General features: G+C 43.3%; 2 protein-coding genes across 10 annotated transcripts in view; one reads left to right on the top strand and one right to left on the bottom strand.

Moving 5' to 3' along the window:
- IL6R (interleukin 6 receptor) overlaps positions 1 to 22,914 on the top strand; it is a 136,273-nt gene that overhangs the window by 57,237 nt on the left and 56,122 nt on the right. The gene's annotated exons all lie outside the window — the stretch shown is intronic.
- On the bottom strand, positions 1,562 to 22,813 carry SHE (Src homology 2 domain containing E). The gene is made up of 6 exons (XM_004284655.4): positions 21,881 to 22,813; positions 19,063 to 19,189; positions 10,075 to 10,377; positions 7,621 to 7,777; positions 7,054 to 7,173; positions 1,562 to 5,634 (listed from the first exon to the last, which is right to left on the bottom strand). The coding sequence occupies exons 1-6, from the start codon at positions 22,484 to 22,486 to the stop codon at positions 5,448 to 5,450; spliced, it is 1,500 nt and encodes a 499-aa protein (XP_004284703.1). The 5' UTR covers positions 22,487 to 22,813; the 3' UTR covers positions 1,562 to 5,447.

Below are 22,914 nucleotides of genomic sequence, written 5' to 3'. Positions count from 1 at the left end.
GGGGGAAATGGCTAGTCAGTGGAGCAGTTAGTACACACACAACATTTATTAAGCCCATCATCTTATATGGGCATGGTTCATGGTGCCCCAAAACAATTACAAGAGTAACATCAAACACTACTGATCACAGACCACCATCACAAATATAATAATAAACAAGTTTGAAATACTATGAGAACTACCAAAATGTGACACAGAGACAGGAGGCGAGAGGATGTTGTTGGAAAAACGACACCAGTAGACTTGCTCGATGCAAGGTTGCCATAAACCTTCAACTTCTAAAAATCGCAGTATCTGTGACGTGCATTAAAGTGCAATAATACGAGGTATGCCTGTCTAGGTACACCAATTAAGAGCCACTCCAGAATCAGACCTGGGCTGCAATCTGGGCTACTACTTACTATGCGATTGACCCAGTGTCTTTACCTGAAAAATGAGGCCACCTGGTTCACTGAGTTGTGGAGGATTAAAGCAAGATAATGTAGCATGAAAAGCATTTGTTTAGGAGCACACCTGGAGTGTAGCCAAGAGTCTATTCTCATTACTTACATCTTGGCCTTTCACAGGGTCAAAATTCCAATACTCAGCAAACCCTGGGCTCTTGTAAATGTGTTCAACCTGAATTCTGAAAGTAATTACTCAATTGCTGTGGTGATGTTGGGGAAGTGAGTATTTCTCAATGCAAACTTCCCTTTCGGTTAACACAGATGGGAAAACACAATAAGCACCCAATGTACCACTGGGTGGCAGTTTATATAAATGTTCAATGGAAATTAAGACTTTGATAGTGAAAGACTCAACACTATAGCCTTCTTCTAGAAACTCAAATGAATCTATTTGTGCATTTCTAAACAGTTGCTTCCAGTGGTGGTTCTCAGCCCTGGCTGGGTATCAAAGTCACCTGGTAGAAGTTTAAAAAACTTAGATTCATCACAGATTGCAGCATCACATCCCATGGATGGGCTGGGGGCATCTGTATAAATAACAAACAAGGGTAAAAACAAAAGCAAAGCCACAACTCTGATGCCTAGTCAGGGACAGGGACAAATGTAACAACCGCCTACTCAGGAAGAAGACGGCCGAGGAAAGGAAGAGGAGAGCTTCAGTGTGGTCCTGTTTTATTTGGGACGGAAAACATAATAGGCGGGCTCTAAAGGTGAACTCAGAAAAAAAATTAAGGTCACGTCTGCTGGTTATGTTCAATTGCGGTTTGTTTATACATTTCATCAACGGTGATTGCAAATGAAACTTTTGACCCTCTCTTGCTATAGCAGAAAAGTTTTTTATGAAGGGAGGTGATTCTCAAAACTAATTGACTCAAGCAGAAACACTGGTTTTCCTGGAATAATGTTTATTTAAAGTTACATTTCAGAGTAAACCAATCTTCAGGCGGGCATGCAGCTTATATTGGCTACTGTAATACATCCAGAAATTTTTATAAAATCTTTCTGATATAATATAAATTACTAAAGCACTACCGATAGGCACCAGTATTACATACAATCTTCAGATATTTTCAGAAGTTAAAACTATGTATTAGTTGATACTTAAAATGTTAAGGCCCCTGACAAAATAACTGAATGGGTAAGAACTTGACAAAATGAGATGCCTGTCTCAATGATCTGTTGCCAGCATATTCATTAAAATTTCAGATTCTAAACGACATGATCCAGCCATAGTCCAGAGGCCTCGTGACGATGGTTGTATTAGGTTGCAAATCACCCTTTCCGCAGGAAAGGGCAGATTTCAAGATGGCAACTGCTGTGTCATCATTTTCTTGCTAAGGACTGTATCAGAAATCCTTCAGAAAACCCTGCCCTAAATGCGCTTTGTTTTCCTACTGCAGGTTTCTTTCTCTCCATTAGATGGCAGTAACACACCACCGTTTTCTTTCTATAGCGTCAGAAATTAAGGAGAATAAATTAAGGTTCACTGAAGGCCAAGTTTCTCTAAGTCCAAATTAATGGGGATACAAAAATTGGAGACAACAATAAAGAAGAGTGATTCTAAAGAGATCATAAGGCCAAAATAGTGCTGGTTACAGAAAATAAGAAAGAGACAACGAATGAATGAGACGTGTGAGAAAGGTATCAAATAAATTCTGCTAAATATTAAAAGGATGAGGAAAGAAGGGAAATGAAATATACCCCTAGACTGAAGGAAAAATGAGCCATTAACCTTTGACTAAAAAGGACATTTTAATAGAATAGAAATGCTACTCTCATTTAAAAAGCAACTTGAAGAATGTCTCAAATGCTCAGTTGTTCTTCTGAATTAAGTATTAAGATTTATTCACTAACAGTGGCCGTTAACAGACTAATGACATAGTCAAATGACCCAATTAATAACTTAGGATTATTTTCCTACCTATCTCAAAATCTTCTGGCTGTCCCTACGGATCATCTGCCCACCTCTCCGTCCTCTGGCAGAGGCCAATAAATGAGTAACAATTCCGCCAAGCATGGAGACTTTTGAACAGATAAGAATAAAGGCTCTTTTTATATATGATTCTTAAGAAAGTACTTTGGATAACTAAAAAGGACACTTCCATCCTCAGAACAGAATAGGCATATCAGCATTTACCTTTCTGTACATATATTACCATTTCTCCATTATTTTATTCCTACTTATTTAAATACACCAACTCCAGTGGTTGAAATCCATCCTGATAGAAACAGCTATGGTAGCAAAATAAATAGAAGTGTCCCTTTACCCTCCGTTCTTATAGGCCTGAAATGAGCCAATGAAATAAACTCATAACCTGGAACAGAGCATTTTTTTAAAAGGAGGTGCGATAAAGGGGAAGGAACAGTTGTAGGAAGCTCCATGGATGCTAAAATTCAAGGCAAATGAGTACAAATTTGCTAGAAGACATTATTCTCTCCAGAAAGAATCAGAAAATATTCTGGGAGACTGAATGAATTCAAAAGAACTACGACTACAGGAAAATACTTGTATCAAGACAAAATGACAAAAAGCACAAGCATTCAGAGCTCAGAGAGGAGACATGTCAAGAGGGCTTCAGCTCAGGTGGCCCTGGAGGCTTAACAAGGAAGCCATTAGGGAAACCCTGCTGGGCCTAATTGTTTTTAGAACATATGGTACTTTGTGCCACCACCCAGCTGTGAATTCCCTGGCTTTTGTCAGCTTGTGTCACAACCTGAAGAAAATAGTAGCTTACCCCCCTTCTACGAATTTACTATATTTCTCCTTATTATAACCTCCTGTACAATTGTGAAGGAACTGGACCATATATAAACTCCACATCTCCACTTTTAATTATATAAAGAAAACAGCATGACTGTCACAGAAAAACAATATAGAGAAAGCACAATACTGAGCCTATGATAGAAGCTCAATAAATACTATGTATCAGGTCTGCTTTCAAAATGTTATTTCATTATTACATTCATCACAGTTGCTGGGTATGGGCCAAAAATCATTTAGTGCACAAAGAAAAAGTTTACAAAGCTTTCAGCATTTATTAAAATTAGGGTGACTGCTGTATTTCCTTTGTAGAATACGTTTAAGTAAAAAATAAGGTTTCATTTCTAGAATGTTAACTGAAAATAAGTTTAACAGAATGAATTATTTGTATATGGAAGATAATAAATATTTGTTTAATGGAATTGGAACTACAAATGCTAAAAATTAAAAAAAAATCTCGTACTAAAGATATAGTACGTAAACCAATACATTAAAAAATTCTATCAGTACTTAAAAAACATAACATTCTTGATTAATAAAATCTTTGACATCCAGTGAGGAAAAGTTCCTTTCAAAGTTTTAAAAACAAAGATCACATGACTCTTTGGCTACAATCTTAACTGAATAAAGAAGCGAATATTTACTAATCTCTAAATCATAATAGTAAAATGATAACTAATAACTAGAAGGATATGTTTTCCTAAAAATTAACCGAATCAACATTTCTTTTGTGTATTTAACATTAGTTACAAAAGTTAACTTTTCATTGATGACAGTCAGCACATTTGCATCTGGACCAGTTTCAAGAACCAAATTACAAACCCCAGAATACAGAAACATCTGCTCAGTTGTAATTATAGAGCCACTCACTGTAGCCTTCTCACAGTATGCCATTCCCACAGTTTTTTTTTTTCACAGTAAGTACATTGGCGATACAAGTTCACAATAAATCATAATGGTACTATGAATATTATTTTAATATCTTTAAGCAGTAGTAGATAGAGAAAATGCCAGTCTTTTAAAATATTTTTATACGGTGCCAACCGGTCTGCTTTGTACAGCATGAGAGAAACTTGGCAGGTTTTAGAGACCCAGTTCACACAATCATATCCTAGAGTTTATGTATATATATATATATATATATATATATATATATATATATGTGTGTGTGTGTGTGTGTGTGTGTGTGCTGCGTGACTTGTGGGATCTTAGTTCCCCAACCAGGGATTGAACCCCGGGCCCTGGGCAGTGAGATGTGGAGTTCTAACCACTGGACCGCCAGGGAACTCCCTATATATATATATTTTTAAGTTACTCTAAAATACAAAGCGAATCCAATTTTAGGGATAAAAATTAAAAATGGCTCCAATAACTAAAATGAGCAAAGGTGAAACAAAATATATCAGAAGTTCTGTATAATTATTCAATAAGAAAAGAGCTGTTGAGCTTTGTAAATTTTCAGATTTGTTAAAAATCAGAAATGAAATCTTCGTTGTGTATTTTATTCTGTAATTCAGAATAATGGTAATGCTGCCAATGCTTAATTATGTTGGTGATTCTTAAACCAGAGGCATCTTCCTTCTTATTTATGCTTATATTACTGATTTGCTGAAAAAGTCCACAGAAATTGAGAAAACACAAACTTTCTTAATAATCCTTTTGCCAGACCCTACAGTTGTGAATTTTTATGGACTCCGGAGCTGAACTAGGACCCTCAAGAGAGAAATATAGCTTTCTCCAAAGTGCCCACTATTTACTTATTTTCCACTGTTCGTGCTTTTCCCCCAAGAAGGGGTCCCGTATTACATGCTCTTTGGGTCCACATGATCATTTTTTGTTGTCTTATGTAGAAGCCAAGTGCATTTTTGTTGGTTTGTTTGGAGACCAGGTATTCCACGGAACAACTAGCACATTTTTGGAGAATCTTAATATTTCTGGACTCCTGACTTACCTTTCCTGAGGGTCACGCCCCAAATAGAGCACCCTACTCCAGGACTGGAGGCAACTGGTAAATTATGGTTTCTCATTGTAGAACTACTTAGCAAGGAGAAAAGGGACAGGTCAGTAACCAAGTGTCATGGAATGGATTCAAGGCCGAAGACTTTTGGACTCCTAAATGAAGCGTCCCGCTTCCTCCAAAATATTATGGTGCAGTCCAGCCTTGTCCCCTGAGATACTGGTTGGGTGCTGATGCCCTCCTAGGTGTGAGAGGCCCCGCTGGGGCTTTTGGTGGCTGAACCTTAGTGCAGCTTGCTGTGCACCGGGTAGAGCAAGGTCATATGTTCTGCCCCCTTGAAAGGCAGCTTCTCGTTGGAGTAATAGTGTACCACTTCCGGGATGCTGTCAAAGACAGCACTCGTCTGATTCAGGGTGTACTTGTTGTCTTTGGTCTGAGCCACTATGATGTGGACACATCCTTGACTAGTCCTGGAACAAAACCAAAATTGAGGAGAAGACATGAATGAGTGAGCAGAGGGATCCCTCCCCACTGAAAACAATCTCAGCCAGGTTCACAGGCAGACAGGTTCCCATCCATTCCTGGAATTGTGATATTCAAACAGAAATGCAGTCAGCACTCCAGTGAAGCTACACATTTAGCTTCACAGCCCTCAGCTAAATGTGTAGCATCCCTTGGGTTGTTTATCCTTCATACACACAAGTCATCAGGCACTGGACCAAAAAGAAAAAAAAACGTCTAGTCCCTCCTGGCCCCCAAATTGCCAAACTAGTGCTTAAACCCGAGTATGAGACCACGAAGGTGAGGTTTAAACTCACCCTCTTTGTCATGGCTAAAAGGACATGTGTAAGGTTTCCTCCCCAAAGAACACATTAAGAATAATAATAATAATAAAACTGTTTCCTTCCTCCCCCCACGGCCAACCCAATCTGGAAAGACTGTTCCTGGTTGTGTATAATGACAGCTGGCACCGAAGGCTCAAAGATCTAATCCACGAGCACCAGTCTCAGGAACACAGCAAAGCTATTCCTGGTATTGTGTATCTGGTGGCCTATCCCGTTTTCTGAGCCATGCTGCTCCCCCCGACAACCTCTTATCCCCTCCAGTCTGATTGTTTCAGCTGCAGGGGCTCAGCTTCCTCAGGAAGGAAATGCTGTTAGGGCTCTTGACAATGATCCTCCAATATAGCACCACTGAACTCGCAAGAGCAAGGAGAATTTCCATGACACCAGCTCCACCAGGCCTACCAGGCCAAAATGAATGTTCTGTGTACAACTGGGCAGGGGAGTCATTGCAAGGCAGTGTTTCCTTTTTCATCAAAAGAAACTAGTACCAAAATTGCAGCTGGCATTTTGACAATCAAGGGATCGGATTTATTAAAGTCCCAAACACTAGGGAATAAAAGAACCACTGAACTATCCTGTTAGAAATTATTTTTTTTATCAAGAATTATTTCTCTGCTGAGAGGACCTACTTTAGATCACGTAATGTAAGGCAGAAAGTGATCAATGTACAACAGTAATAAAATAGGACTCTCTTTATCATAAGAGGTATTGGGACATTTACCCAATACCAATTCGGTATTCTTTTTTTGTTTTTGGCCAAGCCATGCGGCTTGCAGGAACTTAGTTCGTCAACCAGGGATTGAACCTGGGGCTACACGTCAGTGAAAGTGCTGAGTCCTAACCACTGGACTGCCAGGGAATTCCCCCAATTTTGCATTCTAATCAGAGCATGTCTTACTCTGTTGTCCAAGCAAATGCATCTTATTTTCTGACAGTACATACCCCTGTGAACCACCTTCAAAGTATAGCTTTTTTGCCTGGTCATCTACCCATGATAGGAAAGTCTCCTCTCCTGCATCCGGACGGGGAGGCTACGATACTCACTTTAGTGCAATGGAGTACCTACTGGTCCCTGACTCGCTGTTTCGAACCAGGTACCCAGCTTCTTTGCAGGGTTGTAGTCGACTCTCAGCCTCAGCACGGGTGATGGCACCATGATACCAACTGAAAAATGGGGCAGGGGGAGAAACCACGAGCATCAAGATACCAGTCCAGACAGGGCATCATTCCATAAAGCATTATTTGAAATGAACTTCTAGTGAAAGCTCAAGAGCTGGACTAGATCCTGCTTCCCATTCAAAATAGACAAAATGAGATGTGGGTAATCCTGGATCACAAAACCTATCAATCACCTAAGAGGGAGTTAACAGGGCTAGTGTCATTTTAAAAGTTTTCACTCTATGCGGAGGAATGGAATTTGAGATCAGGTTCTGGGGATGCAGTGCATTCTCTACTCTGCACACATGCACTGGGCTTTGAAAATGGGTTTTCACTAATAAGTCCCACCCAGACAAGTATTCAGCACCAAAAAGAATCATGTAAAATGGTCCAGTGTGCCCCGACCAAGTTCCCGGTCATTGTGTGTTACACATATCTGTGGAGGAGACTCACGGCTGCTTCTCCAGTGGCAGGGCTGGGTCCACTCTTTCCCCCTCACTGTGGTCAGAGAGGGTTGGCTTCAAGATCTTCTGGGTCCAACTCTTCTGTCGGTGGTGCTGCCTCACTGTCTCCTCCTTGACGGAAGGTCGCTCAGAGCCTTCAAACTGAACTGGAAGGAAGGCTCCATTTAACATCAGAGGCCACTGAGGTGACCCATGTAAACTTCAAAGAAAAGACCTTGTCTGCCTCATCTTAGGAAAGAAGCTTTTCCCCCTCTTTAATTTGAGCTAAAATACATTGCAAGGGATTTCCCTGGCGATGCAGTGGTTAAGAATCCGCCTGCCGATGCAGGGGACACAGTTTGGAGCCCTGGTCCGGGAAGATCCCATGTGCCGTGGAGCAACTAAGCCCTCATGCCACAACTACTTAGCCTGCACTCTAGAGCCTGCGAGCCACAACTACTGAGCCCTTGTGCCACAACTACTGGAGTCCACACTCCTAGAGCCCGTGCTCTGCAACAAGAGAAGTCATCGCAATGAGAAACCCGCACACTGCCATGAAGAGTAGCCCCAGCTCACCACAACTAGAGGAAGTCCGCGTGCAACAACGGAGACCCAACGCAACCAAAAATAAATAAATAAAATAAATTAATTAAAAAAAATACTGCAAAAGGCCCTGGGATAGCTGAGCTCCTGCTGTCTTTGATATCTGATCATACTGTTAGCATCCACATGCAGCCACTTTTTCTGCAAGATATTTATTAATGTAGAACAGTTTTAGATTATGAGAGGAAACCACTTTAGTATATTTCAGCATGTTCTTTTTTTTTTTAAAGATTTTTTCGATGTGGACCATTTTTAAAGTCTTTATTGAATTTTTTATAATATTGCTTCTGTTTTATGTTTTGTTTCTTCTTGGCCATGAGGCATGTAGGAGCTTAGCTCCCCGACCAGGGATCGAACCCGTACCCCCTGCATTGGAAGGGAAGTCTTAACCTCTGGACCACCAGGGAAGTCCCTTCAGCATGCACTTATAAAAAACTCTTTGTTTTGGTATATTTAGAATAAGAGACTAAACAGAGTTACAGGTAATCACTCCCTGCAAGAGTGCATATCATTCTTTGACACCAAATGAAGTTTTCACTGTGAAATAATAAAGACAAAAATCAACTCAGAAAAAAACTACTAATAGTGCCTTAAAGATGCTATGACATCTAGGTTGGATAGAAGATAAAGAGATAAAATGAGCAGCATCTAGCACTGTAGCAGGTGCCCAGCAGAGATTTGTGGAAAACAATTCTAAAATAAGACAAAAACTGATTTGGGGGTGGGGGAGGGAAGCATTGGGAGTTTGGGATTAGCAGATACAAACTATTATATATAGGATAAACAACAAGGTCTTACTGTATAGCACAGGGAACTATATTCAATATCCTGTGATAAACCATAATGGAAAAGAATATGAAAAAGAATATATATATGTATAACTGAATCACTTTGCTGTACAGCAGAAATTAACACAACATTGTAAATCAACTATACTTCAATAAAATTATATAAAAAAATTAAAGCAAACACAAACAGAAAACCTGACTCAAATGTTTGCTATCGAACAAACTACCTTTTCTATTCACCCTTTACATTGACTATACTTTTTGTTTGTTTGGCTGTGTGGCTTAAGGATCGTACTTAGTTCCCTGACTAGGGATCGAACCCGTGCCCCCTGCAGTGGAAACACAGCATCTTAACCACTGGACCGCCAGGGAATTCCCTACACTGCCTACAGTTTTAATCAAAAACATAGCTTTACTGTTAGAGGGAAAAGATAGCCCTAACTTTTAAAATCAAAGGCAAAAGAAATTCGGTGGCCAGGGAGAAGCAGGAGGGAGAATTACCTTTAATAACTATTGACAATCTACTTATCAACTTCCTCTTAAGTTATTAAAAAAAGTTCATACTTGAAGAATTGATTCCTTCAGGAGGATTTTTGACAGGAAAAAAAAAGCTAGCTTCCTTCAGCTTTCCAACCACCTCTCCTCTAATCCATTTGATCCACTACTGGCATCTTATAAACAGGGATTTTAACAGGTTTGAAGAGTAGCACCAAGTAAGAGTTAGAAAAAGCTGCTCTCAATTTGATAGCTTTGGTGGTGATTAGATAAGGTTTTTCAATAGTGACTTAAGGCATTTCCAAAATAGTCGCGTACTGCCAAGATAAAGGAAAATAAAGATACCCAGAAGGATACAGGATACATGCAACATTAAGGGCTCGTCTTCAGTCCTGGTCTTCCAACCATAGCCAAATTCTCGTTTCCCCATATCATCAGATTTCTTGGGAAAAGAGGCTTGCAGTTGAGGAACATAAAGGAAAGAGCCTTGGCTGCAAAGCCCCGGCTGCGGCTGGCGGGGTTTTCCATCAGGGAAGCAGAAAGCAGGAGGGAGCGGGGGGCGCGGACCCAGCCCTCACCCGACAGCGCCCGCACGATCTGCTCCTTCTTCCACTCCCAGGGCTGCTCGTACTCGGCCGCGGGCCTCTCGTCGTCCTGGGGCAGCCGCGCCTTCCGCTCCGGCCCCTCGGCGCGCGGGCCGCCTTCAGCCGCCGGCTCGTAGGGCGTGTCGTACAGCTGCGGCGGCTTTCCCAGCAGCTCCTTGGAGCTCCGTCTCTTGGCCAGCGCCTCGGGCTTCGTGCCGTTCTCCCCTGGCTCACAGGGGCTGTCGAGCAGCTGAAGAGCCTTCACCAGAGGGTCTTTGGAACCTCGTCGTCTGATTTCTGAAAAACACACACCATTCACAATACTTTTGAAGAAAGGGTGTCACGGAAGCCCGGTGATGAACCCAGTTACCACTGCACCCCCAACCCACAGGTCTGTCTGGTTGAAGGTGGCCTAGAACGCCTGGATTGTTCCTTACTTGGGCTGATGGCTGCCCAGCTGGGGGAAGGGCCCTACGACTTCTTCCCGCCAGTTGCCTGAGCCAGATAATAGGATCAAGCCAGATAATAGGATCGAGTCCAACGATTAGGGGATCACAACTGAAGACAGGCCTGCCTCTGGGGCTGCGCGCCTGCAGTTTGGAGAAGTGGCCTCAAGGCAACCTGCTCCACAACTCCCGGTCCCCCTGTCTCCTCTTGAGTGTGGTTCACCTTCAAAGCGTTTACATCTTGTTAGGAAGCTGTGATCAAAGTATGTTCATAAAAATTGAGTGTTTACTATATTCAAGCACTGGGCCACCACATACACTGAGGTAAGATCTTTATGTGCGTCAGAGTTCTTGACTTCTAGGCGGTTTCGACGTAGTGACATATTCACAAATAATACTTAACGGGCTAACAACGACAGAATAAATAAAAGTAAAAGGAGTTGGGGGAAAAACAACAAAAATAATATCTCAAGAGCTAACATTTAGCCATAGTGTACTATGCATTATGCATTTTTCTAAGTGCACTGTAATTTTCACAACTGCCCTATGAGATAGGTTCTATTAGTTCCCTATATAACAGAAGAGAAAACTGAAGCACAAAGAGTTTAAGGAAATTGCCCAAACCAGTAAGTGCAAAGCCTGGATTCAAAAGCAGGAAGTTGGGCTCTAGAAGCCATACTCTTAGCCACCACACTTGGACTGACTCCAAGTGGAAGAGAAATGGAAGATGCATTGACTTTGATAGAGAAGGTCATTTCCAGTGGAGGAAGCTGCATGAGTGAAGATATGGAGGTGGGAACCAGAAAGGGCTTGTTCCCATCAGGGGGAATCGAGAGAGAAGTTCAAAGGACAGAGGCCAAGAGAGGAGAGGGGTAGCGGGAGAAGAAGCTGGAAAAGTAGGCAGGACAGGCACCAAAGTGCAGAAGTTTTAAAAGCCAGAATTAAAAAGTTTATATTGTGGAGAACCATTGCTAGTTTTTAAATAGGTAATAATAATTATATTTGTGATTTGCTGGAAGATAACTCCAACACAGTGTACAGGATAGAATAAAGGTATGGTCTGAACGGAGGCACAGAAATGGATGCAAAAAACCGGATGCAAATCAACCAACCACCAGCTAACCAGCCGGCCAGCCACAGTGGGAAGGAAGCAGCAGCGTCTGGGGACTGACCAGCTTGGGGCCCAGAGGCCTTGGCAGGTAGAGTCAGCGATGACTAGAGTCTCTGACAACCAGAGCTGGTGATATAGGCCGACAGAAGCATCATGCTGTGGTTCCTCTAAATGCCCATGAGGAAGCCTTCAATCCGTCCACCCGGTCACAATGAAGGAGGACTTTTCTAACACAAACATCTCACCTCATCACTTAACACCCAATAAGTTCTCAAATGTCCACTTACAAAGTGCAAACTGCTCAGCATGGCATGGGACACCTTCTGTGGTCACATCACTGCCTCCCTCTCCAATTTCTTCTCTCAATACCACCCTATCCCTGAACCCCTTAAAATCCAATTCTTTGTTCCAACCAAACGGAACTTCTGAAGTTCCCTGCACATTGCACTGTCTTATACCCACCAGTGTTCTGGTGATCTGCCAATCCTTTGGAGTCTAGCCTAGCATCTCCTCCTCCTTCCTGCCTACCTTCTCCTCCAGTGCCCCATGTCCCCCAGGTGCCACCGCTTTGCCAACCCACTCTCACCTTACATCTCTCTCAGTGTATGGATTTATTTGTTGATGTGTCTGTATTTCCAATTTGGTGGAGACTGCCAGGCCAGGGACCCCCATGTCTTGTTTGACTTTGTAGGAAACAGTTGTGCTAAATAATGGTTGGATGGATGGATGGGAGGAGCGAGGGAGGGGAAGGAGCTCTAGAACTTCTCCAGGCAGGTGACAGATAGTATGGACCTGGAGCTTGGCAGAGAGATGAAGGTCAGAGGTACATGTCTAGGATTTACTCACAATTGGATCATTGTTGGTATTGTGAGAATGAAAGCCATCGCCAGAGAAAAGGAGGCTGATTGAAAAGGAAAGAGGATCAAAGGCAAAATCTGGGACTTCTTCAGTTAAGGGTGGTTGGAAGAAGAGATGCCACCAAAGAAGACTGAGAAGGAATGGTCAGGTAAGGAGGAAGAGGATCAGGAGACTTACAGTGCCATAGAAATGAAGGAAAGTGAGACTTTCTCCAGGCAACTGAAAATGGGCATGGTGACACTCTATAGAGAAGGATCACTGACTCCATACGACTTCTACAACAAGGAAAGGATACACTCTAGGGAAAAGTTATTAAAATCAGGACACTAAAGTCAAAGGGGCAGAATTTATTTGTAGGATGAGGTTCTAATTCTGCTGGATAGGGCCCCTTACTGCAGCTGGCTCCAATCCTATAAAACTGCAGTTCTAGTGCATTAGAATCACCTGGGGGAGCTTTAACAAATACTCATGGCTGGGTCCCATCACCACAGGTCCTGACTGAATTGAGCTGGGGTAGAGCCTGGGAGTCAGAGTTGCAAAAGCTCCCCCAGGTGATTCTAATAAGAAGCTAAGCCCGAGAAGCACTCCCACAAAACCTGGGTCCCCACAGTCCCCATCCCAGTTGCTCCTGCCCTCCAGAGCTAATCTTATCATTGCTAGCCCCAGCCCAAGGAAAAGGGTCCTCCTACTATCAAAAACTTCCACATCCGAATGTGAGAGTTAGAAGGACTATTCCGCATCCCCAGGCCAGGAAGGTGCCTGGGGTTATTTGAGGTCTCCTGCATCTCTGGTTCAAGCCTCTTGACTTTCAATCGACAGTCTTTTTTCTTCATGGCTTATTCTAGATGGAGTTATGGAAAACAAGAAACAAAAAACTCACTCTGCTCTTGGTTCAATTAAGATAAGCCTGGAATTTATGAAAAAGAACTTTTTTACAGAACTAGGAAAGAGGAAAGAGAAAACACAAAGGAGTTCAAAGGACTAATTTAGAATTTTAAAGTTTCTGATCAAAACCTAAGTTTACCCTCAGACTGGCATAGGCTGGGGAAACCTTTCCTAAGGTCCTTGCTTCAATTCTGTCCCAGTCGAACAAAATAGAAAAAGGCTTGACTCCAACCTTAAGACAGAAGGAGTCCTGCTCACAGGAAATTTCAATGAGTTTGTGTTAGAATGATGTACAGTGATTAGAATCTTGAGTTCTTATTACACATGTATTTGGGTTTTTACTTTTGAGATGAGGCAGCACTTGTATTCCTTCTATTTCATTTTATTAATTTTTTTTTTGGCTGCACTGCGTGGCATATGGGATCCTCGCTCCCCAACCAGGGATTGAACCCGTGCCCCCTGCAGTGGAAGTGCAGATTCTTAACCACTGGACCACCAGGGAAGTCCCAAATATATGATTGTTTCTTTTCTTTATTTTTGGCCACACCACGTGTCTTGTGGGATTTTAGGTTCCCGGACCAGGAATCGAACCCAGGCCCTCCGCAGTGAGAGCGTGGAGCCCTAACCACTGGACCGCCAGGGAATTCAGTATTCCTTCTATTTTAGATAGTCACTGCACACTTAGAGCTCTGGGAAAAACACTGGAAAGTCTACAGCTGAGAATGTTCCTTCCCAGGATGATCCTGGGATTGGGCAAAATCTGCAGAGTATGATCATCTTTTTAAACAATGTTTAATTACGGGGAAAAATAGGGCTTGAGCGCAGGGCCTATCTGCCCCTTCAAGGGGAGTAACCTTCCAGTCCCTTCCAGCACCTGGCTGCCCCCAACCTGAGGCGCCATAGAAACAGAAACAATTGCGGGGGCTGCAAGCCGACCCTTCCTGCAGGGAGAATAGCCCCTGACGTGCAGAGCTGGCTCCGAGAGGAAACGAGCCTGAGAAGGAGGAAATGGCTAGAGGAAGCTACGCCCTGGCTCTGCCGATAGAGGCCATTTACCACGGCAGACAACAGAATACAGCCAACGGGCTGCAGATAAACACCCATCTCACCAAGGGCTGAACTGAGGCCTGACCTGCACCAGTTCGTATCTGCAACTGGTTGCTGTGAAACATAATACTGGCCGAAAATTTTCCCTTCTCAATTCCCAGCTCTCACTGTACCTAAGTATGCCATTTATATTTTAAAACATCAGCAGAAGACTAAGACTTTCTCTTGCTAAATTAATTCTAGTTAGCAATTAATATTGCCCTATACTTGTTCAGAATTCTCTTTGAAAATGGAATTCTCTCTCCAGAGTGTCTAAATAATTGTGATATTTTTCACATATGCATGTACCAGGCGTGTTACACCTGCAGCTCAGTGGGGCCTCATCATAATGCAGCAAGAGATGTGTTGGCCCATTTTCACAGGTGAAAAGACTGAGGCTGTGTAGTAGTCAGCAGGGGAGCCATTCACTACTAGCTCCAGAGCCCATGCCTTCTCTATCATATCTTACTTTATGCCTCAAAGATTTCATGTAGAATGCTAGTTACAATTTCTGTAATGTACATTTTCCCTTAATCCATTCCATGTATTCAAAACATCAAACTTAGAGTCTCATAAGGCTCTATGTTTCTCTTAGAATCAGCAATAGGGATCTTTTACCAATGTTTAAATTTTGATTTAAAATTAATATTCTCCTGTCGAATAAATCTAAATATCTGAACAAAAGCAGATATAATTCAGAAGTCCTGAAACTTAAGTTTAACAAGCAAAATATAGACAAAGTAAATAAATCAAAAAGTCTTCTGTTTCTATTTTTTCCATCATGGATAATTTTTTAAATGGAGACTGAAAAAATGAGGTTCTCCTTTAGACTTGACTATCTACACCAACCAATAAAACCATTTGGAGGCAACAATAAAAATTTAAAAACAATCTGTGACTGGAGCTTGGTAACTAAAACCAAAGGGTGTTGGATGACCTGGTATCCCCCCTCTCCAGCTGCATAACTTGGACATGTTATTGAATCTTTCTGAACCTTGGTTTCCTCATCTGTAAAACAGAGCCTTCTAACACCCACTACACAGGCTGGTAGGATTTAGTGGGGTAATGTGGCAACTTGGCACCTAGTAGACGCTCGACTTGTGTGATACCAGCTGCAGAAGGAATTATCATGCTGAATGCTGGCTCATCTTAGGGAACTTCTAAAGATCCTCCCAATGCTAACGTTTTAATCTGGTGGCGAAAACTTATCATGCTAAATTAAGTAGAATGTTTCTGCTAATTATTTAGCTAAAATGTTCCTGCAAATCTAACAGAACAACAACAGGTTTAAACTAATATTGCCTTGTACTGACTATCATATCTTTATTAACAATCCTTTGGAGAAATCTAAGTGAGCATTTATTCATAAATTTATAAATCCTTAGCTTTTAAAAGTTAAGAGCAAAGTTTTGGGCAGGGGGGAATCCAGGGAGCCTGGGTCCCCTAAGCCTTGGCCATAGGAAAGTAATAAATGCCTCAATTTCTGTTCCTTCCTCTGTTCCCTGAGGGAGACGGTGATTCTTATTCTCCTCTTCATGGCTAAGTGCTAAGTGACATATTTTCCGCTCTGTTAGGTCTGTTTGCCCCTTGGGTTGTGAGGTCCATAAGGACATGGGTCCTGTGCATCTTGTTGCCTGGATGCCCAGAGCCCAGCACAGGGCCGGGTGCATGGTAAAGAAATGCCTAGGAAATATCTGATGGTTGTTACAAAATACCATCATGAACAGTGTTCTATACATCCAAGATATTGTTGAAATCAGGCATGTTACTTCCACTTCACAGGTATTAAAAAGGCAGTACTGGGAATTCCCTGGTGGTCCAGTGGTTAGGATGCCATGCTCTCACTGCCGAGGGCCTGGGTTCAATCCCTGGTCGGGGAACTAAGATCCCACAAGCTGCGTGGCATGGCCAAAAAACAAAACAAAACAAAACAACACACCCAAAAAGGCAGTACAGAAGTTGGGTGCTCCACAGTTAAATCATATTCTTCAGAACCCTCTCTATCTCCTGCTGAAATAAACAAAATCCCTAACATTTCTCAAGAAATGTGAGACATTTCTGAGCTTGGACTTGACAACCAAGCCCACAGGGAGCAAACTGGACAGAAAAAAGTAAAAGGTTTAAAAAAAAAAAAAACCCACCCAGCAGCAAATCTTTTATTCCCAGCTTCCGATAAACCCACTTCCTGTTATTCTGTCCAGCTGTGTAACCTATGCGTAGAATAAGAGGTATATTCTCTTATACCTTTGTGATATATATTTTTTATATATATAAAGCACATAAATATATATCACAAAGCACAAAGAAGGTACTTTGTGATATATATTTTAAATGAAGGACTTTTTAAATTCACCAATATAATATTTTTTAAAAGAGCAAAGGAAAAAAAGCTAGTAATTCTTAAATGTTAGTAATTTAAATTTTTAATAAATTTGAATTTATCCTCCAATTGAATACATTAGTTTTGTATTACTAAGTAAATTTATTCAGATAAACTTTAAAACAGAGCCTGGAACTTAATAAATGTTCAAATATTAAATGCTAGCTACTACTATTATTACATTTATTTCGTATTGGACACTTTGACTTTTATTTTTTTAATTTTTAAATTTTATTTATTTATTTTTTGGGGAAAAGCAACAAGTTACATACCAACTTTTGACTTTTAAATACAACTTTCCTTGTGAGTCTGAGTGGAAAGGTGCCTTGCTTATATGTCAAGTTTAAACTTTTTCATACATCATTTCACGGGTCCTGAGGCAGCTTGGTGTAGAAAGCAGACCACTCAGTCTGGAGTGGGAAGATCTGGGTTCCAATTCCTGCTCTGCCTCTTGAAGAGTCTTATGAACATAGGAGAGTCAGAATCTCTTTGATCTTATTTTCTACCCTGTAACAAGGGGGTAGTATGAGGGTCCCCTAGTTTCAGGGTTTTGTGGTGGTTATATGGGGGGAGAAAAAGACATTCACTTTTAAAAAGCAAAGCACTTTCCCTATTATCAGTGTGGCTCCACAAAAACAAAAAACAAAAAACCTGAGATAATATAGATAAACTACTTACTCCAATTAAAGAGAACGAGAGGAATGAAAACCAAAGGACAAAGAAAGGTGAATCAAAACAAAACATTAATTTTTTGCTTTTTTAGAAAATCTTTTCCCTCAGTTTTACGTAAAAGAAAATCTTTCCTCCTATTCCTTTCAAGCCTCTGATATTTTTTAAAATTCTGACTAAGTTCATTTTCACTTCCTTTCATTCACAGATTTCATTAGAGGTCACAGTCCAGTGACCTTCAGGGTCACAGCCTGGTCAGGGTACACCCTTCCCAAATGTGATGCCTTATCTCTGTAAGCAGAGAGCAGGAAACAGAGCAGTGCTTTCCTGCTGCAGCTCAGTCTCACTCTGAAGCCTGTCTTGACCCTTCCAGGGTGCTGCAGTTACCCTCATGCTCAACTCTTCTGAGGCTATGCTTATGGAGCCTGAGCTTACAGCTTTTCCATCTGTTTTTAAACAGAAGAGACAAAGTCTTTAATGTGTGACCAATTATTCCTTTCCCAGGCGTGAAACCCACGATGTTCAAACAAGGCTCCGTTGAGTCAGCACTTAGAAACTGCATTTTTTCATTACAGATTAAAGAATGTTTTAAGGAAAATTAGGTGAATAGATAACTTACTCTAAAATTGCACAAATAAATCTAAATAATTAGTTTTTAAGGTATTGTTTACACAACTTAAGAGAATTATGAATAAAAGGGAAAAGTGTGACACAAAAAATGACAGTGATTGCTCAACTCACAAGTTGGAATTATTCCAACTTGAAAAGTTACAAGAGTAGTCAACTTTGGTTTTAGGAGGTTTGCCTTGAGTGGTTTGGCTCATGTCAGTGATTAATACTCATGCCTTAGTAATTAAATTTTTTTCCTCCAATATCGTAAAGCTTGTTGAGAAATCAATCTTCTACTATAAAACAGAGGATCACATCATGTCTGCAAACTTTTTTTTTTTTTTGCGGTACGCAGGCCTCTCACTGTTGTGGCCTCTCCTGTTGCAGAGCACAGACTCCGGACGTGCAGGCTCAGCGGCCATGGCTCACGGGCCCAGCCGCGGAGGACCGGGGCACAAACCCATGTCCCCTGCATGCATCGGCAGGCGGACTCTCAACCACTGCGCCACCAGGGAAGCCCTCTGCAACTTTTAACAACTTAAAGTACTTTAAGTATGTGTTAGTCCCTTGGTACAGATTTATGACTCCCATTATGGATGTCAAAGCTTTGAAAGTGGCCAAAAAGTGTATTTAAATAATCTTAAAACTGAAGATCACATTCTGAGCAGATCTGCAAATTCACAAGTGTCATTTTGCATAGAATTAGAAAAACTTTAAAGACTCCCACAAATTCTAAAACTGAAGGACAGAAAACCATTAGGGATGTTAACCAGATATTTTGACTTTAGTTTTGAGTCTAATTTCTGTTTCTTCCACTCAGCAGGATCTGGTATAGTCCCTTCTCCCCTCTTCCCAAAATACACACTGGTGATTATTTTTACTACGTTCTGAGTGAGTGTGAGATTTCAGTCTGTATAAAGCAGCTCCTGGTTACAAACCTGTTATCATTTGCTGTGCATCATAGGGTTCCATGTATCCATCATTCTCCCCTACTCTTTCTGCATCCCTTTGGCCTTTCGTCCGTTTAGCATCATAAGGGTCAGCGTAGTCTTCTAAAATGATGACCTGTAAAAGAACCAGACAGGGGAGTTGCTAAGGACTGTCATATACCAGAGTGACAATGGTATCAAAAAGACTGCTAAAAAACCTGCAGACCCAAAAAGAGGTCAAAATTTCCAACCAGTTCTGAAGAGCTTTTGCACTTGATTACACTATTATCCACCCAGTTGGACAAACATCTGGTTTATTTTGGTAGTATAATTGATTGGCAACAATCCATCTAAATTCTCCTGCTTATCCCCAAGGCTCTTTTCACCTCCCTCTCTCTCCCCAAGCAATAAGGCATTTGCTGGTTAAAGTGTAGCAGGGGTGGATGGCGGAAGGTGGAAGATGTCTATGGCTTTAGAGCACAAAAAAATGAACTGGTCTACTACATTTTCCATGATTTTGTTTTTTTTAATGTCAACCAGTTGAGCAATACAGTCATGGTTAAGTCAGCCCATCACCCACTGATACTGAACACCCACCAGCACTGGCTAGGCACTGAGAGGGAATAAAATAAGACCAAGACTTACTTTTTGTCCTCAAGGAATTTGTAACAGCTCTAAAGAGGCAGGCTTCATAATAAGCCTAAGAAATAGGTCAGAGCTGAAGAGTATTGTGGGAGTTCTAGGTTCAATAATTTATAGGCAGACTGATTCTCATAGACTACGATCAGATAGAGTTTTGATCCGTATTTGCTACAGAAAGCATCCATCCTTCCAAAAATAGAAAAGTGCCTGGGAAGGTGGTGTGAGTGCAATAGTTCTGTTCTGCAGCAGCTGGGTGACAATGTGGGCGCTTAGGGAGCCTGAGCTTGACAGGTGCTTCTCACGGAGGAAGAGTTTTATGGGGAAAAAAGATATATTCATTTTTAAAGCACAGCACTTTCCCTATTGTCAACGTGGCTCCACAAATAAACAGCTAGGATAGTATAGATAAACTACTTATTCCAGTTAAAGAGAAAGAGAGGAATAAAAACCAAAGGTGAATCAAAATTAAGGGAGGAAGCCCCAGGCCTTGGTACAATCTCTGATTACATACTCCAAAGAGTTCACGGAGAAGCACCACTGGAGCTGGCAGAAGAATCCAGCTAAACAGGGAGAAGTGAGGAGGAGGGGACAGCCTGGATGAGAGTCCTCTTCCTGGGAGGAGATGGTCTAAGAAACTTTAGACATCTAGAAGCGACGACCAATAACCGGGCAATCACTGCAGAGGACTGTGATTACCATTCACTCCCTCACTCCATTCTTCTTGCCTGAACATGTGTACTGCATCCCCAAGGTACAGCGAGGAACACGAAGCATGATACTCAGTGCTTGGCTGCAAGGTGCTTATGATCCAGTTAAACACATGGAGAGACCACTGACTAATGTCTGGACGAGCTGATCAGCTTTCCATGGATCTCCTGGCAGTGTCTGGCAGGGGGGTAGGTACGCTGTAAATACTTGTGGACAGAATAAGTGGAGGAATGAATAGAAGTGCCAATGCAGACACACGTGGTATGTGCTACCACTCCTGACTCCATCCGGGTGGGCCACATGTTTGAAGACTGGGCAAGAGAAAATTAAAGTTCTCATGACAGGGAAGTGATCGGCTGGGCTGGAGTCTGAAAGCTGGGTGTAAGCTCTTCTCTCTCTCCTTCACACGGAACAGCAGACTTAAAAACAAACGAACGGGGACTCCCCTGGTGGTCCAGGGGTAAAGATTCCACCTTACAATGCAGGGGACAGGGTTTCGATCACTGGTCGGGGAACTAAGATCCCACGTGCAGGGCTACTGAGCTCTCGCGCCTCAAACTACAGAGCCCACGTGCTCTAGAGCCTGCGCACCACAACTAGAGAAGAGAAAACCTCCTGCACGCCACAACTAGAGAGAAGCCTGAGCACTGCAACTAAGACCCGACGCAGCCAAAAAAAATAAGAAACAAACAAAACCCCAACTCATCTCTGTAAGAATGAGTGGGTCTCTTCACATGTTCACACTCCTTTTCTTAACTGTCTCACATTGGACAGCACCCAGAAAACCTCCAGCGTGTAAGAAGCAGGAAACACCTTCTGTCCTGATCTGTAATTTCCCTTCAGGGCATTTCCTTGTCCTATTCTGTAGCCTCCGCAGTCCTTAGAGCCCTGTGCCCCTTATCCTATATGGCTCCTGCACAGTGAATGTTCATGGGATGAATGAAAGAGGGCTGTAATCTTGTGCTGCTAGTGAAGGGCTGAGAAACCCTTTACTGGGTTGAAGTGCAAAGAACGATGGCGCTTCCAAAAAGCAGAGAAGGGGGGCAGCTGAAATCAGTACTTAAAACAGTTTAGAGGTTACCATTCCTTATGCTCAAGAAGGATAAAATTTACACACAAATCTAGCTTTGCAATTCCCCTGGATTTCTAAATTAAAATAAACCACATCTACAAGGGGATCACATTTAACAAAGCACCCAACTGTCTCATTCACTTATTCTTCTAAACTGATAACAAAATTAAATGGGAAGTACATTTCTGCCAAGTTCCCCAACGCCAGAATGAGAATTTTTCAAGATTAAAAAAACCAAAATCTATTTTAAATGGTCACTTAGGAGTCAAATGTTAGAGGGGGTAAATACATCCTCACCTTCTCTGAGGTATAAAGAACCCTAGAGTTTAGCGGGTTCACGATGCTCCCTTCCCACTGTTCCGCTTCAGTAGGGGAGAGGTGGTCCAAGGGAGGTTGTATTCTTACCGTGTCTTGCTGCTTAATAATCTTGCCCTTGTCCAGTTCGGGTCCCAGGGAGGAAGGCGAAGAGGACGCGGAGGAAGAGCTGCTGTTGCTACTGCTGCTGCTACTACTGCTGCTGGGGTAGTTGCTCTTCCCATTCTTCTCCTGAGTATCCACCTTGATGAGCCTGTTGATGTAGGTGCTGCAGCCTGAGCTCTTGGCCGCGCCCCGGTGGGGCTCCTCCTCGGTGGCCCGGGAGTTCTTGCGGCCCTTGCCCGCGGCGGCCTGAATCAGACCCTGCAGGCTGTCTCGGGATAGTCGGCTATCCTTGGGGGGGCCGACCCCGGCCCGGCTGCTCCCCAGCTCGGCCGCCGAGTTCTTTCGGCCCTTGCCCGGGGCGGGCCCCGCGCCGCCCGCCTCCGAGTTCTTGCGCAATTTGCCGCCTCCCCCGCCGCCGGGCTTGGCCCGCTCCGACACTGTCTTCAGGTTCAGGGGGAACTCCTTGAACCACTTGGCCGCCATGAGGGGGGCCCGGCCGGCGCGGCTCAGGAGCGTCGTGGCCGCGGAGCAGGCGAGCGAGGAGGCCCAGCTTAGACACGGAGAAGCGCCAGGGGCCGGGGGCCACTGCATTCCCCGGGGCTGGGGCGCTAGAGGCCGCGGCGAGGCCCCGCGACGGCTGCTCCGCTCGTCCCGGGCCGGCCGTCGCCTACACCCCGCAGGGTGGGGCCCCTATGGCCCGGGGAGGGGTGTTTGGGGCGCCGAGCGGGCGGGCGCGAGCCGCCGCTCCGGACACGGACGGCGACAGGCACGACGCACCGGGGCCCCGCCCGAGCTCGTCTTCAGCGCCTGCACGGCCGGGGGCTCCGCGGGTCTCCGGGGGCGGCGGGCGCCGGGGGCTTCCCCTGCGTTTTCCTCCCTAAGTGGGAGAGGCCGGGCCCACGGAAGCCCGGGGACAGCCCTGCCCACACTCCCGGGGACCAGGGGAGACGAAGCGGAGGCGGCGGGAGTGTCCCCGGCGCCGCGACGGACGGTGGGCCGCCAGCGGGCAGCCCGCCCTC

Source organism: Orcinus orca, chromosome 1 (genome assembly GCF_937001465.1).
Source record: "Orcinus orca chromosome 1, mOrcOrc1.1, whole genome shotgun sequence".
Lineage (NCBI taxonomy): Eukaryota > Metazoa > Chordata > Mammalia > Artiodactyla > Delphinidae > Orcinus > Orcinus orca.
The sequence above is the reverse complement of the archived record's forward strand: the minus strand, read 5'-3'. Positions and strand labels throughout refer to the sequence as shown.

Bases quoted from the DNA above. Each gene is read 5' to 3' on its own strand.
- SHE (XM_004284655.4), bottom strand. From the start codon at position 22,486: ATGCAGTGGCCCCCGGCCCCTGGCGCTTCTCCGTGTCTAAGCTGGGCC. The intron at 19,190-21,880 runs GTAAGAATACAA...GTTCTTTTACAG, and splicing joins TTATTAAGCAGCAAGACACG to GTCATCATTTTAGAAGACTA. The intron at 7,778-10,074 runs GTGAGGGCTGGG...CCTTCCTTCCAG, and splicing joins GATCGTGCGGGCGCTGTCGG to TTCAGTTTGAAGGCTCTGAG.